We start from the raw sequence: 16845 nt of genomic DNA on the forward strand, positions 1-16845 counted from the left end.
AGAAATATTATGCAAGAGCTCCCCATTCCTCTGAAATATGTTAGTAATAATCATCCCATGTTTGAAGTCAATGTGAACCCAAAAGGTCCTGAGATGAATGTTCATTAGTAGCATGTGGATGAGGTTTGGAGAATGGAGTGTCAGGAAAAAAAATTACACGTTTAATAATTCCCCATCTGCCAACAGAGACACTAATCATATCTTCAAACATCTGGATTTGGGAAGCAGTTCATTCAGTAGCACATTAATTTGAGAAGCAAATTGGGGGAATAGCTGAACTCTGGATTTGGCTCAGCCTGCCGCAGCCCATATGATGCAAAGATGACATCCAAAAACCAATGTCAGTGAATTTTTTTCCAGATTGCTCCTGTGGACTGAAAGCAGCCAGAGTCAAATCCTTCTCTTAGGCTTCCTGAAGGAGAAACTAGTCAGTTCTTCACCTTAATATGTGCTGTCGATGAGGATCTGGAATATAAAGGAGGAGGTAACTGTATTTGGCAAGTCAGTGCTGAAATTCCAAGTGCCAAATCTTGTTGATGGCAGTGTGTGCTATACCTGGGAAAACAGAAACCAATCTTTACAGCAGGTTCATATTTACCAAAGCACCACTGAGTACTGTGGGCATTGCAAACTAGAAACTGGAACAACCAGGGTACATGGTCGTATCCTGTTGGGGCCATCCTCTTCTCAGTGTTAACATCTGCATTTGGATGTGACTGTTGACCTGTACAAAATATTAGTCATTATTTTCACAAGATCGTTTGAAATACACTGAAATACAATGTCAGCTGGTATAGAGATGATTCCCATACAGCCACAATTATCTCTGGAAAACAGTTTTCCACTTCAGAGCAGAGTGATGAATAATTCTGTGTGTGTGGCAGAAGACTTGCCCTTTGGCTGCCAGACTGATCTATGCATCACTAGAGTTTGAAATAAAGAGACATACCACGTTTACTGAATTACCTCCACCCCTCCCCCTCCACAAACCTCCCCAATCAAAAGAATTATTAAAAAGTAGTTCTCTAGTTACTGTATCTATCTGAATTACAAAGAGAAATTATTGTAAAGTTTTTTTTTTAAAAAGAAGAAAAATACAAGAAATTTATGAAAGTTTCAAAGCAAATAGATACCAGGAAGCAAAAGATAACAGCTAATGCTTGGGCACAGTGGGAACAGTGTAGAATCACGGTCAGAATACCAATAGGAATTATTAAAACAGATGTAAAGTATAGAAACTTTCTCTGGGGAACACTGTTATAACTCCCCAACAGCCATCAGTAAATGTCTTAAGAACATGAACAGTAAAATGTTGGCAAGTTTGACATATCATTCTACAAAGTAATTTGCTGATTAAGTGTCATCTGATGAAGAAATCTGGAGAGAAACATCCTACACCTAATAAGGGTATTAAGAGGAAAAAAGGAAAGGAAAGGAAAGGAAAGGAAAGGAAAGGAAAGGAAAGGAAAGGAAAGGAAAGGAAAGGAAAGGAAAGGAAAGGAAAGGAAAGGAAAGGAAAGGAAAGGAAAGGAAAGGGGAAAGGAAAGGAAAGGAAAGGAAAGGAAAGGAAAGGAAAGGAAAGGAAAGGAAAGGAAAGGAAAGGAAAGGAAAGGAAAGGAAAGGAAAGGAAAGGAAAGGAAAGGAAAGGAAAGGAAAGGAAAGGAAAGGAAAGGAAAGGAAAGGAAAGGAAAGGAAAGGAAAGGAAAGGAAAGGAAAGGAAAGGAAAGGAAAGGAAAGGAAGGGAAAGGAAAGGAAAGGAAAGGAAAGGAAAGGAAAGGAAAGGAAAGGAAAGGAAAGGAAAGGAAAGGAAAGGAAAGGAAGGAAAGGAAAGGAAAGGAAAGGAAAGGAAAGGAAAGGAAAGGAAAGGAAAGGAAAGGAAAGGAAAGGAAAAAGGGGAAAGATGAAAAGGGAAAAGGGGAAAAGAAAGGGGAAAGAAGGCAACTCTAAACTAGGATAACTAATTGCCTTTTCAAAGAGGGGAAACAAATTCCCAAACTGAAGACCTAGAGCAACTGAACTTTATGTTATGCAGTACAGAGAACAAAACAAAGGAAACAGTGAAGGAAACAGGTTGGAAGGGGTATAACAAGAACATGAGACTCTGCAGAAAATGTAGATGTGAGTACTTGCCTAAGGTGTGCTGGCAGCAAACAGTGTTTCCTGTTTTAAACATTTGATTAACTTCCAGCTATATGAAAAAACCATTAGAACTGGTGTTATTTATTTCTATAGCACCATCAATATACACAGTGTTTGCTCTGCAACGGGGGAAAATGTGGCCACACAAATGATGAGTTGCTGCCTGAGGATCTTGCATTCTAAAAGACAGGATAGAGAAGCTGTTCCCTTACAGACAAAATATTCCTGCTGCAGTATAGATTAAAAAAATTTCTAGCCTCAGAGAAATCACTTCATTTGTACCATCATCTCTCTGTGAGGAGGATTTTCTGCATCCCAGATGTTGTAACATCATTGCTCTTCCCACAGAAACTTTTACAAGAGTCACATCTCTGGGCCTTGGCATGGCAAGCCCCAGCTGATGTCATCACCAAACTGTTATGCTGCTTCCTGGAAGTAAACCTATGTATTTATAGAATCTATGTTATAGCAGAACACAGTTTATACTCTGCCTGTGGCACTGAGTCTACTTTTGCCCCCCCTGAAATGGAGCCTTCCGGCAGAGCTGCACTACTTTCTGAGTGCAAAAGAACTGTCTACAGTTCTCTAGTCCGCTAGGCCTTGCCTGAGCTGCTCAAGGGCTGGACGGATGACACGCCAGGCTGTGTGTGCCAGGGAAGCTAAAACAGTAACTCCTGCAAGCGTGGAACCAAGAAAAGTCCATTTCTTTTAGTGGTGTGCTTAGGTGCAGGCCAGGAGCTCCCAGCCACACATGCCCATGAGCCTGCCGGAGCCTTTTAAAATAGCCGTCTCTGTCAGAGCCGAAGGCCCAGCCCAGCCAGCTCAGTGCCTTTTCCAGCCTCCCTGCTAAGCCAGGAGGGAACCACAACAGCGGAACACCCAGCTACAAAAGACACAGGCAAGAGCCAAGGCTAAAGCCACTGAATCCTCCCTGTTTGATTGCAGTGGAGGCCACCAAGAAGTCTGAGCCGGCACAGATTGTCTTGGTAGAGGATTTACCTCACTCCCATTTCTGAGGTTTCCCAATCAGCATCAAACAGGGTAATTTAACACAGAGCCAAATGGAAATTGACCTCATTTACTGTATCGGAAGCGCAGCTACTGTCCCCTAGCCAAGGTCAGACTTTCCCCAGATTGCTAAAAATGCAGGAGACATGGAGTCCTCCCCTGTCCCAGGAGAAATATTGGCTTATCCATGTAATTAGGAAGGAAAGCTGAACACTGTAGCCCTTGGTGGTTTTCACATCTTTTAAAATACTCTCTTAACTGAAGAGCTGAAACAAAGATTAAAAAAAATAAAAATCAGTGAGAGAATGAAAGTCAGATTAGTCCCAAAGCACTCAGAACAACTTTGTTATAGCCAGTGATCCATTAATTTCTATTTTGGAAGACTGAGCAGCAAGGCATTTTCAATTCAAGGAAAACCTGACCATTAAAATAGCACAAAGACTTAGTTCTGAAAAGCCTGGACCACGTTACAAAAAGTATATGTTAGATGATCTAGGCCAAAATATAAGTATCTTTTCCTAGAACTGGACAATTTGAATTATAGAATGCCAAGAAACATGGTGATTCCATGGCATATAGCTGATTATTAACAAATACTTTTTGAACAGACTTATTTGGCATTGTTGCAGCTAGAGAGTGCACATGCCTTTATATTTTGTAGCTGTTTTTACATACACACACATTCCTTGTGATTTTCATTAAATATCTGTACATATGTATACCTCTACCCCCTAGAGTATGCTATGTGGAAACATAGGCATGAAAAAGGGCACCAGCAAGTATGACACAAAATGCTGGTATCTGAGAGACTTCTAACTCTGAATAGCAGTGGCCTGTTGTCAGCAAGGTTGGATTTTTGAATGTCCTGCAAGGTGTTGCTGTTTACCTTTTTTCTTTCTGAACAAATGGATACCATATCCTGTAATGGAAAGAGAACTGACACTTCCAGAAAGACCTGTCTATAGCCATTTAGAAAGAGAATAACTTTCTTAGGGAGACCAACTGAATTTGAAGAAACATATAAATATGTTGTGACATGCATAGATGGATAGGAAAGTAAGCAGTACAGAGAGATGACCTATATACTACATAGAGGACCTTTTAGCAAGAACAAGAACTCTTGCTTTTCTCTTTCTCTCAGTCTTACATTGGGCTATTCATGTTATTCATACTACTGTGGTCTTTGGCTACTATTAAAATTACAAATTCTGACTCCCTCAAGTAGCAACTGAACAATTAAAAGCCAACCCCAGTGATAACTGATTGCCTTATAGTTAATTGCCAAACAGTAAATAAACCCCCAAAGATTATGCACTCTTTAGATACCAATTTAATATTGGATGCTTTCCCTGTCAGAAAGATCTTCTATGAATACTACTTATAAGACCATATATTTTAATTTGAAATGGTCTTTTGCTCTACTAGGCTTGGCTGAAAGAGAAAGCTGTTGTTGTATTTCCTTATATCATAGCTGCTTCTGCACCAAATGTGTACAAAGAGAGAACAAAAGCACAATGAGCCTTGCTACTAAGTTCAGTCTGGTACAAGCCCTACATTTGCAAGCAGTAATTCCATTGCTTAATCTTGAATTGTATAAAAGAATAGCTGCCATTGATTACTTTTTTTTCCTTTTTGGATGCAGTTTGTGTAGCAAGCTCAGTTTCTAATTTCCTAATTTAAAGTAAATAACTGATTGTATAGAAGAGTGAGGTTTCTACAGGAATGCTTCAGGGTGACACAAGAGATGACCCTCCTTCAAAGGCTGAGCATTATATCCGAGTGAATCATTAGATAAATGCCTGGCACTGAACCAGAAATATTTGTGGCTAGATCAAATATTAAGAGATGCTGCACAACTCTTACTACAGCACAGCCTTATGCCAAAATATCTTTGTTCACAGAGAATCCAAAGTGATGAATAGAGGATTACATTTCAAGTGAAATCTATTGGAAAACTGATTCACCTCTTTGGCCTTGTCTTTATTTATGTGTTTGAGAACAAAATAGTGTTTTAATTTTACTCTTTTAAATCAGCCTTAAATAATATATCAAGCTAGGAATGCCAGAAGTGCTTCCAAATGTACCAGAAAAAATCTAGCTAGTTGTGTCCACTTCAAAATACTTTTGCTGCCTTGAATGTTCTTTCTGTTAGAAGGTTAGAAACAGTAAGAGAGAGCGGGTTGAGCTGGAAAAGAAGGAAAACAAACTTTAATCGTTTGCAACATGCTATTTGTAAACAATAAAGTGACCTTGTGAAACTTTGTGAAGGGGCAGGACAGATATCTTTGCAGGGGAGCTATTTAAACTTTTGATGCCTCTCCTTTGGTGGGAGAAGGAGGAGGTTTAAAGGAAGGAGAGGAGAGAGAAAAGGCTCTGTCTTGCAAGTAACTCTCTCCAGGAAGTGGTCATGAGCACAAGCAATGTGAAATGCTTTTTTGTGTTGTATTCACAGTGCTGGTGAAAGGCCAAGTCACAACCAAGTACTATCGACTCCTGTCCAAGCATGGAGGCTGGGTTTGGGTACAGAGCTACGCGACTATCGTGCATAACAGCCGTTCATCACGGCCTCACTGCATAGTGAGTGTCAATTATGTCCTTACGTAAGTCAAAATACTTTGTACCATTACGTGTTATCAGTACTTGCTTCATTTTGCGTGTTATCAGTAATTAATTCATTCCCTCCTAATTAACTCCTTTAAGCGTGCTGTACGTGTGCCTTCCAGTATCAGTCTGTGCTTGCGCGTTACAGCAGCTTTTTCATACCCTCTCTTCTGATGGCGATGGGCTAAAAAGAGCCGGCATTCCTCACAACTGCCTTACACACCAGAGGCCTGAGTGTGATACCACTCGTAGCCATTGCCTTAAACCCTGACCCCAGTTCTGTAACTGTCGTCAGAACCCCACCGGGGCAGACACAGTGAAAGCTACTGCTACCCAGAGGAGGCCACAGTGTCAGTTTGCAGCACATGGTAGGAAACATTTCTCCTTTCAGGGACAGGTGAATTACCAAGGATTCCCTCTCTTGCCTTGGGTTGCACAGGTACTCAGGGCAAAACCACCTTCTCATGATGACAAGTAGCTCCCATGGAGCTGGTGAAGGTACAATGTGCTTTGAACCTACAGTTTATGAATTCTAATTTAAGTCATGAGGATGTTACAAAATTCCAGGGTAAGTAATAGTGAAACAGACTGTGACTGTGAGGAAAAAGAAACAAAAGGGATAGTGGACACGCCTTGTGATGAATAGAGCAAAAACCAGGGAACTGTACATTATTTTCTTTTGTCTAGACTGGTTCATTTCTTGTGTGGCTTGAAAGTAAGATGTGTTTGCATGATGTGTGTGGTAAGATCATGTATGTTTACATATTGTTGACTGACACCTGACTTTGAAGTGTTGAAGTGTATGAGATGAGAAACCATAGAGTGTTTCCTTAAACTCCTAGAAGCAGGTATCCAGCCCTAGACACACTGGCTAACGCTCCCCTCATTCCTGTACAGATGTGAGTCAGCAACATGAGGGAAAGACTCAGCTCTGCAACCTGCTGAGTCCCATTGTTGGGGCAAATGATCTGAGTAAAAAAGAAGGACACCTGCCAGGGACATAACAGCATATTCCTGAGTTGAATTTACTTCCGGGTTATTCACCATCAGAAAGTGATGGAAGTGAGTTCTAGATGGGAATTTAGATAAGTAATTGGGCTTTTTTTTCCTTGTTATCCTTTCAAAAATATGCTCTACTGTTGCTACTGACTAAACCAGGGAAAACCATTTTATCATCAGAACTCTATCAATCACTATTTCAAAATATGATCCATAGTCTGTTCTTGATTTGGCTTTTAACCTCTTTCCTACAAAAATCTGCCTTGTCTTTGGGGTAGATGAAACAATGGAACAGAGCAAAAATAAAAGTCTAGAGACTGTCAGAAGAACCACAGGGCAGCTTCTGTCATCTAGTAGCAAGCACATTGTGATGACAGGAGAGGAACATCACTTCTTTTCCTTTTCTCAGGGCTAATTGTGACACTCAAGTCAGAGCCCAATTCCTGACAGAGGGGGAGACAGATGAACTGATGATCTCTGTCTTTCTATTAGCTGACTTGGCTATGATTCCAAACTGCAGGGTGTCACGGCCGGCTAAGAAGAAGTTGGCACAGTTTAGGTTCAGAGACCGAGGACATTTAGTACAAAGATGTTAAAGTGGTTCCCAGTGAAACGCTTTGTGACAGACAGACTTAGGTGGGGATGGGGTCAGATCACAAAATTCATCGCTTGCTGACATCTCCAGACTTGCACTGCAGACTCAGGGGAAGTCTTGGAATAATGAGAATGAAAACGCTGTGAAACCTAACATGCATTTTCAGAGGAGCTGTTTTGGATTTGTGCAGTATGTTTGAGTATGTAATTTACTGGACTGTTCTTTTGCAGAGATATTGAGTATAAGGAACTTCAGCTGTCACTGGACCAGGTTACCATTTCTAAGTCACAGTTTTCATGCAGAAACTCAGTATCTACCTCGCAGGAAACAAGGAAAATAGTAAAACCCAAAAGTAATAAAATGAAGGCAAAACTCAGAACAACGCCTTACCCACAACAGGTAACTTCCCCAGCGATATTTACTTACCAGTATTTGTAGTAGAGTGCTTGGGACAGGATAGAAATCATGCAGAACTGATCTTACAGCTTTGGTCTCCTTCATGATATGTTACATAGTTTTCATGAAAAAGTTAGTAATTTAATTTCTCCCTTTTTTAATTTTCTTTTTTTTTTCCTTTTTTTTTTTTTTTTTTCTTTTTTCTTTCCCCCAGCAATACAGCTCATTCCAAACAGACAAACTGGAATGCAGCCAGGTGGGAAACTGGCGATCCAGCCCTGCAGTGAATGCTGCCACCATTCAAGAACAAAACTTCCATTCAGAAAACAGTGAACTTTTATATGCCCCATCATATAGCTTGCCTTTCTCTTACCATTACGGACACTTCCCCGTAGATTCTCATGTCTTCAGTAGCAAAAAGCAAATGCTGCCTTCAAAGTTTGGGCAGGCTCAAGGAGCACCTTGTGAAGTGGCTCGATTTTTCTTGAGTACGCTGCAGACAAATGGAGAATGCCAGTGGCATTATGCCAACTCCTTGGTACCCAACAACCAGTCACCATCCAAAAATCCTCCTGATCAGCCAGTGAACATCATCCGACACAATCTTGCGCAGAGTTATGAAGGTGGGTGTCTTTTTAAATAAAGAAAAGGAAAGCTGTGGGGTGGCTGGGAAAGATTTGTTACTGTAGTTTGAATACAGGAAATACAAGGTGTTTAGGAAACAGAAAATCAGAACCAGTGAAGTGCAACAAGTGCTGTATTTAAATTATTTACATGCTCATCCCTCTTCCCATTACCACAAGCATTTGATTAGGAATATTGTCAAAGCATCAGTTGCAAAAATGTATTCACCAGAATCGCTGTTAGAACAGGGCATAGATACCACCTCCTTTAACACTGGCGCAGTTTACCATCATGTTTTGCACTAGCAATCACAGTTATTTAGTTGAATTGTGAGGGCAATTCAACACTGAAGTCAGAAAGAAAAAAATGTACTTCAGCTCACATACAGAAATTAAAATAAACATGATCTATTTCCATACAGTTGAAGGCTGTCCTTTTGATGAAGCCATTCTGAATGTGAATTTACTCATTGAACCTTGTGGTGAATGAGTAAAAGAAAATCACTGTGCCCTGTTTTATTTAAAAATGTCTTCAGTGCTCCTCCCTGCTTAATGGCATCATCTCTTAATATGGCTGGCCAGCTCAAATACTTTGAAGGATGCAATGAAGACATTGTCTTCTCTGAGGTGGCAACCGATAAGAAATAACCTTGCGAAGTTATGTAGTGACCAAATGTAAACAAGCTCAAGCCACACTCTAATCCTTAGGTCTCAGATACATTGCATCTATCTGCACACACCATTTTGATCAGTTAAAAATCACTGATGAGGGCTGACTGGTTGACATACTGTTATAAAGTTAGATGGAGACACTCCTTTGTTCTAGCTTCATTACAGATGGGATAGAGGAAGCAGTAGTGGAAAATTAAAATAAAACGTTAGAAAAGATAGTCTCAAGATTCTTGAGTACCAGAAAGAAACATTTATTCATTTAGGGAGGTCACATTAGGTATCATAGTTCTGAAGGGAATACCTGCAGATGTTAAAAGCTGAGCTTGCTATGTCAGACAGAAGATGGTATCAGACATTGAATGTGTCTTCCACAGAGAAGCAAATAACTTCTGCCTGGGGTTGTCCCCTTCACAGGACCAGTTGACCTCACCCAGTTGATTGATTTCACCCAGCTCACTGTAGCATTTATTTTACTGTGCTGTCTTTAAGTTGAAAATGAGCAGGACCGAGGCTCTTCTTACAGCCTAGTGAGGGGTAAATGCTTTTTCTGAGCTCACGCTCCTCTAATGAGAGAACTTTCTTTTGTTGCTGTTGTGGACTGGGTGTGAAAAGAAGTAGCTTTAGGCAAAAATAAGAAATGGTGTCCTCCTTTCTAAAGATGCTATGTCTTTCTGGAAAAAAAAATAAAAGCTACATCTTTTGAGGATAAATATAAGGTTTGAAGTAAATCTGCAAAACCCCGTGAAGTCTGCAGGAACAAAGCTACTCTAGGTGTACAGAAGTCTCCCCAGCTTTCCTTCCCTGCTTCCAGACTAACAGATGTCATGAGACTGATCAAGAAAGCAGATCCATCCCTTGCTGGTCAGAGGGTGCCATGAGATACGCTGAGAATGGATGTGGAAAGCACAGCCTGTTCAGAGAACGGTCTGTAAAATTGATCACGGCCATAAAATGTGCCAGAAAAGCCCAGTGAGCACAGCAGCAGACAAGCAACTTACCATTGGTTGGCTGATACAGGCAAATAATACCTAGTAAATATATTAAGTCAGAAGGATTCCACAGGAATGCTGTTAAACATGGTAGGGGGAAGAAAATCAAAACAGAATACTGCAGCAACTGCTGGTATTTTTCAGTTTCATCATGCATGCATACCTTCACCATGTCCTCATGAACAGCAAAACGGGGCTGTGATACCAGCAGTTCTTACTTCTGGTTCTACTTCTACTGAAGTTTTTGTTGCTTAAGCTGGAATATGTTGGGTCTGTTTTGAGTACAAATGCATTTTAATGTGCATTCAGCTATTGGGCATTTGATAAAAACTGACCTGGTACAATGAATTCGCTGCAAAAGCACTGACAGTTGTACTACTTAGGAAGGAAAAAGGAGTAGGGTCCAACTCTGGCCAAAAAATCATTGCTTGACTTCACCCACAGCGTTATAAGAGGGGAAAGAGAAAACAGAGCCTCCACTGCAAAGAGGATTTCTATCTAATTGTTCCAGAGTTTGTTTCCTCCCGAGGTAGAATTATCCCTGCTGTACTTCTGCTGAGGCTGATGGCAGAAGAGAAATGTGAATCTTTGGAACCAACTTTGAACCGAATGGGGCATCTGATCTTCCTTACGTTGTCAGCTGCTGCTTCTTCCAGCGGTTCATTGAAAAAGTGACAGCCAGTAAGCTTCAAAGCAGAGAGGATCTGCTTAGCATCATTATCTTCAATCCAAAGGCAATGCCAAATATGACATCTGGCAACCGGGTTGGATGCTAGGGCTCTTCCACATCACATCCATAGAGGCATCTGCCAAAAATGCCGTAGGCCAGAGACATTTTTCTCTCTGGATAATAGTTTCTTTTGGAGAGATGAGAGATTTGAAGATGATCATGCCAAGCCATCAAAGCTCTGGAAAAGCACGTACCAGATAAAACTGTCTGCAAGTCAGATGCTGCTGCTTCAGAATCTGGTTTTGAAGCTTCTTCCACTTTTTTCCAGCTGGCCTAGTCATCAGAAAAGAAACTCACTTCAGAGAAGGCAACTGTCTTCTTAGTTGGGGACATTTCCTTTGTACACTTGAACGGATACATTACTACTGTGGGTAGCACTGTACCCCCTTCTAGTAAGCTGCACTGTTGGCCAGTCTGTATTATCTGTGTGAAGCTCAGTGTCACTAATCATGCCCAAACTCAGGAAATGATGAATACTAAGAAAACCTGTGAAAAAGCTCTGGTCTACCTTCTCTCCCTCTAGCCCCAGGTCCCCAGCTTTAGTCTGTGACTCCTGACAGAAATATATGACATCTACTTTGAAAACTGCATTCTGCTACAGGTAAAGAGGTCTTGAAGATCATGGTATCATACTATTGGTTTTGGAGAAAGAATAATGGAGAACTTAGTAATTACAACATCAGCCCAAGCCTCAGATGATTTGCAGTTAAGGGTCCAGACAGCCCACGTACTGTGCTCATCTGACTTTATTTTTTTCTGTGAGCATGGACAGTGTTAAGATCTGCCAAGCCTTGCTTGACAAGGAGGAATACCAGACTTTGTGACACCAGGGTGCGTGGCCTGGGCAGTATAGTGATGCTTACTGGTCCCCAGCAAAACTCAGAGCAAGTGAGCAATTGCTTCTCTTTTCTGAAAGCCCTTTTGCACCAGGGATTAGGGAACATACTGAAACATCATGGGTCACACGTCAGTGTTGGCATAACGTCTTTTCAGAGCACACAGTGACTGTCAGGAGCACACTCTGATTAGCCTATATAGGAAAACCCAAGAAAAATGATGCAGGACAAAGCGTGCTTGAGGAGTGCTGCAGCTGTCTTAAAAACGGGGGAGGTGTCTCACAAACAGCACACAGACCTGCTGATAAGGACCACGTACCTTCTGCATGAAGCCCAATGCTGAGTATCCATCTGCTTGAACCTGGTTCCAAGATGCCTTTCTTCCATTTTCACTGGAACAGATGGGGGAGATGGGAGAACAAGGAGCAGCTCTACCTAGTAATGGCTCAGTGCAGAAAGGCAGGTTTGTGAATGAAATACCTTTTCCACAAGCATCTTTCCCATCAGATCTGCATCAGGTTTCTGCAAGCACCATCACGTCTTTGACTGTGCTGTGTAAAGGTGAGGAGGGGATGCTCCTTGCTGCAGCACCATGTTTGGCAGGGGAGTTTGCTCTAGTACACTGTATGAATGGACATGATATGTTTTAAACAAAGATCAATTATCTGCTAGAGGAGCCTTGCTGTTCCCACTTGGATAGTTGGAAGCTGATGTCTGAGCAGGCTGCCAGGTGATGGGGCTCTTATCTCCAGGTTTTCCCTCAATTTGCCCAAGCTGCAGCCTGTGCACCAGCAGGAGAACAGAGCTACTTGGCAAGAACCAACAGAGCCTTGATGCCTGACTTCAGGACTGACTTCACTGCTGCAGTTGTAGGCTGCTATGAATAGAGGCAGTGTAGTAAGTATGAAGGGCCTTCTAGAAAGCTGCTATCACTTCTGGTATGATACACAGCTTTGGATGTGCAGTGTAGCTACCTCGCTTAGCATAGCTGAGTTGTTCTGGCAGAAGAGTGGTCCAGCAAGCATCCCAAATTAGTGGACCGACTTCAAGACTGTAAAGTGTTTTCAGTGCTGGAGAAGTGCAGAACACTTGGGGGTCCCTGTGCACCTGCTGAGCTGGGTGTTCTGGCCACTGCCCACATACCAGGTGGGTGGAAGCAATCCTGGGGTGCTGCTCTCTAGAGCAGCACAGACCAGCTTTCTATTAACTTCCGTATGGAAAAACTCTCAGGGAGGAGTCTTCCTCAGGGAATGTTTGGGTTTTAGCCTGCATGGAAAGACAAAAGCAGGTTTAATGCTAGCTGTAGGAACTGTTCTGAATGTGAGTGGATGAAAACTACTGTGCTTGGTGGCACTGTAGACTGCTTAACCCCATCTGCTTTAACTCCACAAGTGTGCCGACGACTTTAATGGAGGCCTGCAAGCATTTAACCTGATGCTTACCTTCTTCCTCAACAAAAGAGATGAAAACCATGACTGAGAAACAGGACAGAACAAAACGGGTAATATCCTGTAAATCTCCAAGTATGCAAATGGCTTCTTGGTACCAAGAAGGCAGCAATCAGCCCAGCAGAGGCTGGAGATTACAAACCAGAGCTGGAGATTATAAAAATGAAGACATGACAGGGGCCAACTGGTTGCTGTGGTGGTTCAGCTTCTTACAAGCGTGGGCTCCAAAAATGGCAAAGGACAATCTTTTGTTTGGAGTAGAGCCATACAGTAATGGTACTCCATGCTCCAGTAAGAGAACAAACCCATCCCCCCTGTGGATGTGTCAAGTGGGGAAAAACACTGAAACCAGTATAGAATGTTAGTTAAGTCATATTAGTTACCCGTCAGTAAGTCTCAGCATGAATACTCATTTCATGGTAAATAATGCCAAATGAGGAGTTAATATTACAGCAGGATAATTACAGTGGTAAAATTTCAAGTTACACACAATATGTGGCTGAAGCCTTGTTTTGATTTGTCATATAAGAGGGACATTTTTCAACAGCTGATGAGAATTCAGTTTACTTAGGACTGCATATACTTCTTAGTACAAAATGTAGATGTAGAAATAAAAATGAGTAATGTGAAAGGTCATTCTTTCTAGGAGGGTGGTGGGTTGATCAAGAAGAAATTGGATCCAGATTGCTGTTTAAACTCTGGTGTTAATTATGCAGTGCAACTCCCTCTGAAATTAATGAAGCAGTGCAGGTAAAAAGGCTACAATTAAGCTATTTCTGCTGCTTCTGTGATACATGAAGGCTTTGCCTTTTATAGCACAGGCAACATTCAATTATTAGTGGGTACAGTTACGCCAGCAACCACTACAGGGGAACTCCAAAACTTTAAGATGTTGAAAAAATTTGTAGAAAACCAGAAAATCCCCTTTACAAAAGGCACTTAGGTGTCCAGGGCTTTCAGTGAGCATAACACAAACTAGAGTTTAGGTTTAACTTGAGAAACTTGGTAAGTGCCTCATTTAACCTTTCATGTAAAACTCTCAAATACACCTTGAAGGAGCAGTATAACTGTCAAACTGCTCATACAAGACATTGCAAGGAAATGGGTACTTGCCTAATTTTAACCATACTGCATTGGAGTAAATGAGCAGCTTTTTCTCTTAGCATCTGGAGACAGGAGTGTGCAAAAAGCAAAAGCTGTGTAAGCCAAGCAGAAAGTGGTAAAAACAATTCAAATTGTTTCAAGAGTTCAGCTACCATGCAGAAACTTAAGAGAAAACCAAGGTCACTCAATATATTTTAGAGAAAAAGCCTAAATAGAAACCCTAGGTTCATACTCTCTTGAAAATTTAAGCTTCTGATTTTCCATGCATATCCAGTTTAGTACTCCCACATTCCAACAAACAGATTGTAAATTAGACTTACATTATGCATGTAGCTTTATTACAACATAGTACCTTAAAAGCAGAGCTAGTCAAGAAGTATTTGCATTACTTTTCAGTACATTTTTAATATCTGCTGCTGACTTTCCAAAGAGTAAAAGGAAAACCTTTAAGATGCTGCAGTCTAGGTATTGCATGTCTCACAAATAGGTATCACAAACCAGACAGCCACACGCTGGTATCTACTGATGCACACTCGCCTCTCCTTGCCTTACAAGGGCAAGTGCCCACTTCCATGGTGATGGGAAGAACAAATTCTGTTTTCCTCTAATAACTGAATGATTGACATTTAGTGAGCATTATCGATCCTTTGGTAAATTGATTGGTAAATCACTGAGAAGAGCTTACTTAAGGACATGGGTTTTGAGACGAGGTCCCAGTTCCTAATATTTCCTGAGTTTTATTTCCCTGATTTGACAGTATCAATAATGCCAGTGGTTTCTAATTATTCAGTCAAATAAACAAAGGGGCATTTCATGTGGAAAACATTTTCAGAACTGTTTGGCACTGTCAGCCCTTCGGAATGGGCTGTGTTTTTTCACTTTTCAGCACTGTCCTAGAGAGACTGATCCAAAGCCACCGTGGCAAATGGGAACGTCTCTGATCTCTTCAGTGGGACTTGGAGCTGGCCCAAAGCAAATGGGCATTTAAGTTCAGTCATAAAAGTGTTAGAGTCTAAGTATTATATGAGCTGGCTGTCAGTAATTAACATGTTCTCTCTTTCCTGCAAGTGCCCATATCAAACAGAAGATACAGCCAAGATGCTCTCTCTGAGAACTTTACAAGCTGCACAGCACCCGTGCCGGGCAGCAGATACAAAGAAGAGATTTATGATTCTGGCATCATGAAACCCAACAAGATGATAGAAAACCGGATTCAGCCACCTCACCACCTCATTAAAGAAGAAAACAAGATAGCTTTTAGCAGAGACCTACCAGAAAAAATGAGCATTAACGAAAGTTCTTTTTCAAACTCAATAACTAACTCCTTGCTGCCCAAATCAGACTGTTTCCAGCCTAAAGCTATAGGACAATTAAGTCACCTCCTGCCAGTGCCCTCAGTGTATGAGCAAACGAGAAGGATTTGTATGAAAGAACCCAAATATGGGCATATTAGTCACCATGCTACTAATCTCGATGAGCTGGACAGTGATGAGAGAATGACTGTAAAGCTGGATCATGACTCTGAAAGTGAACGTGTGATGGATGTGAGACCCTCTGGACAAGTTCCGTTCGTGCTTCTAAATTATCACCACGTCTTAGCCAAACATGGTACCTTTCAAACCTCATCATGTACAGCGACAGGACACGTGGGAGAAAATTATGCCTACAATTCCGAGGAAGTAAATACATTTATTTACAAAAACCAAAGCCCCTCATCAGCTTCTTCTCCAGAAACCCACAAGGAATCTGCACTACCCCATTATATTGGAACTTCTGTAATAATAGCCAATGGAAGGTGACGTTAATAGAGGAGTATTTACATTTAATTAAGAAGCCAAACTGTAACGATTTGCAAAAAGCATGAGAAAACCCGGTTACATTTACTGAGCATAGCTGAAGGTCAGTGAGGGACAGACTTGTGTTCCTAGCAAGACACATGTAACAGTACCTTCAAAGTCAGGAAAAACCCTACATCTAGCTTCCGTGCTTTGTTGTCACAGATTAAGCTCTGGTGCCAGTGAGAAGACATGTTACAGATCTTATTTTTGTTATTTTATAGTGTGCAACAAAATTAAATGATAGCTGTTATATGCAGAGATTTATATGAAGAACTTTTTTTTTTTCCCCTTAACCCCTCCTTCTCGAAATACATTCAAGTTTTTTTTTTATCATTATCATAAACTATACACCCTAGTGTAGGCATTTTTGACAAACTGTGTGAAACCTCATCAACTCTCCACCCACGTGTTCATCATCTTGGTGAATGGACTTTGTTTAAAGAGCGGTGATTTTCAGTATCCATGATACGGCTCAACTAACCAAACAGAACTCGGGTTGGAAAAAAAAGCTTATTTATTGATTATCCAAAAGTTTTCAAACTTAATAAATCAAACCCAAGTTTGAGTCATTTAACATAGATTTATGTGTTCTGAGGTTGTTACCACCACCAGTTACCTAGACAAGGAAAGAGAGGACGAATACAAAGATAGATATGAAAGGGCTACAGGTCTTGTCATGGCAAACTGGGACAAATCACATCATAGCAGAAACTAAAGACTATTCCCCATGATAATGTTGTAGGAAGCGAGAGAAACTTGTAAGTGGGTTTCACTAAGTATTCCAAGAGAAGGCTGTGCAGACTTTCAAACTGCCCAGTCAAAAATGCATCTTAATAACAGCACCAGAAATGTTCTCCTTATAGTTGA

General features: G+C 41.1%; 1 protein-coding gene across 1 annotated transcript in view; it reads left to right on the top strand.

Moving 5' to 3' along the window:
- The window catches only part of SIM2 (SIM bHLH transcription factor 2), a gene marked incomplete at its 5' end in the record, with an annotated part of 58810 nt that extends 42231 nt beyond the window's left edge, over window positions 1–16579 (top strand). The window contains 4 exons of the mRNA XM_084277008.1: window positions 5600–5747; window positions 7573–7741; window positions 7953–8361; window positions 15209–16579. Of these exons, the coding sequence (XP_084133134.1) occupies window positions 5600–5747; window positions 7573–7741; window positions 7953–8361; window positions 15209–15939 (1457 nt within the window). The 3' untranslated portion in view covers window positions 15940–16579. The remainder of the gene's footprint in view (window positions 1–5599; window positions 5748–7572; window positions 7742–7952; window positions 8362–15208) is intronic.
- Between the last annotated feature and the right edge of the window lie 266 nt (window positions 16580–16845).

Source organism: Gallinula chloropus, assembly GCF_964237585.1.
Source record: "Gallinula chloropus genome assembly, chromosome: 1".
In the NCBI taxonomy this organism is placed as follows: domain Eukaryota; kingdom Metazoa; phylum Chordata; class Aves; order Gruiformes; family Rallidae; genus Gallinula; species Gallinula chloropus.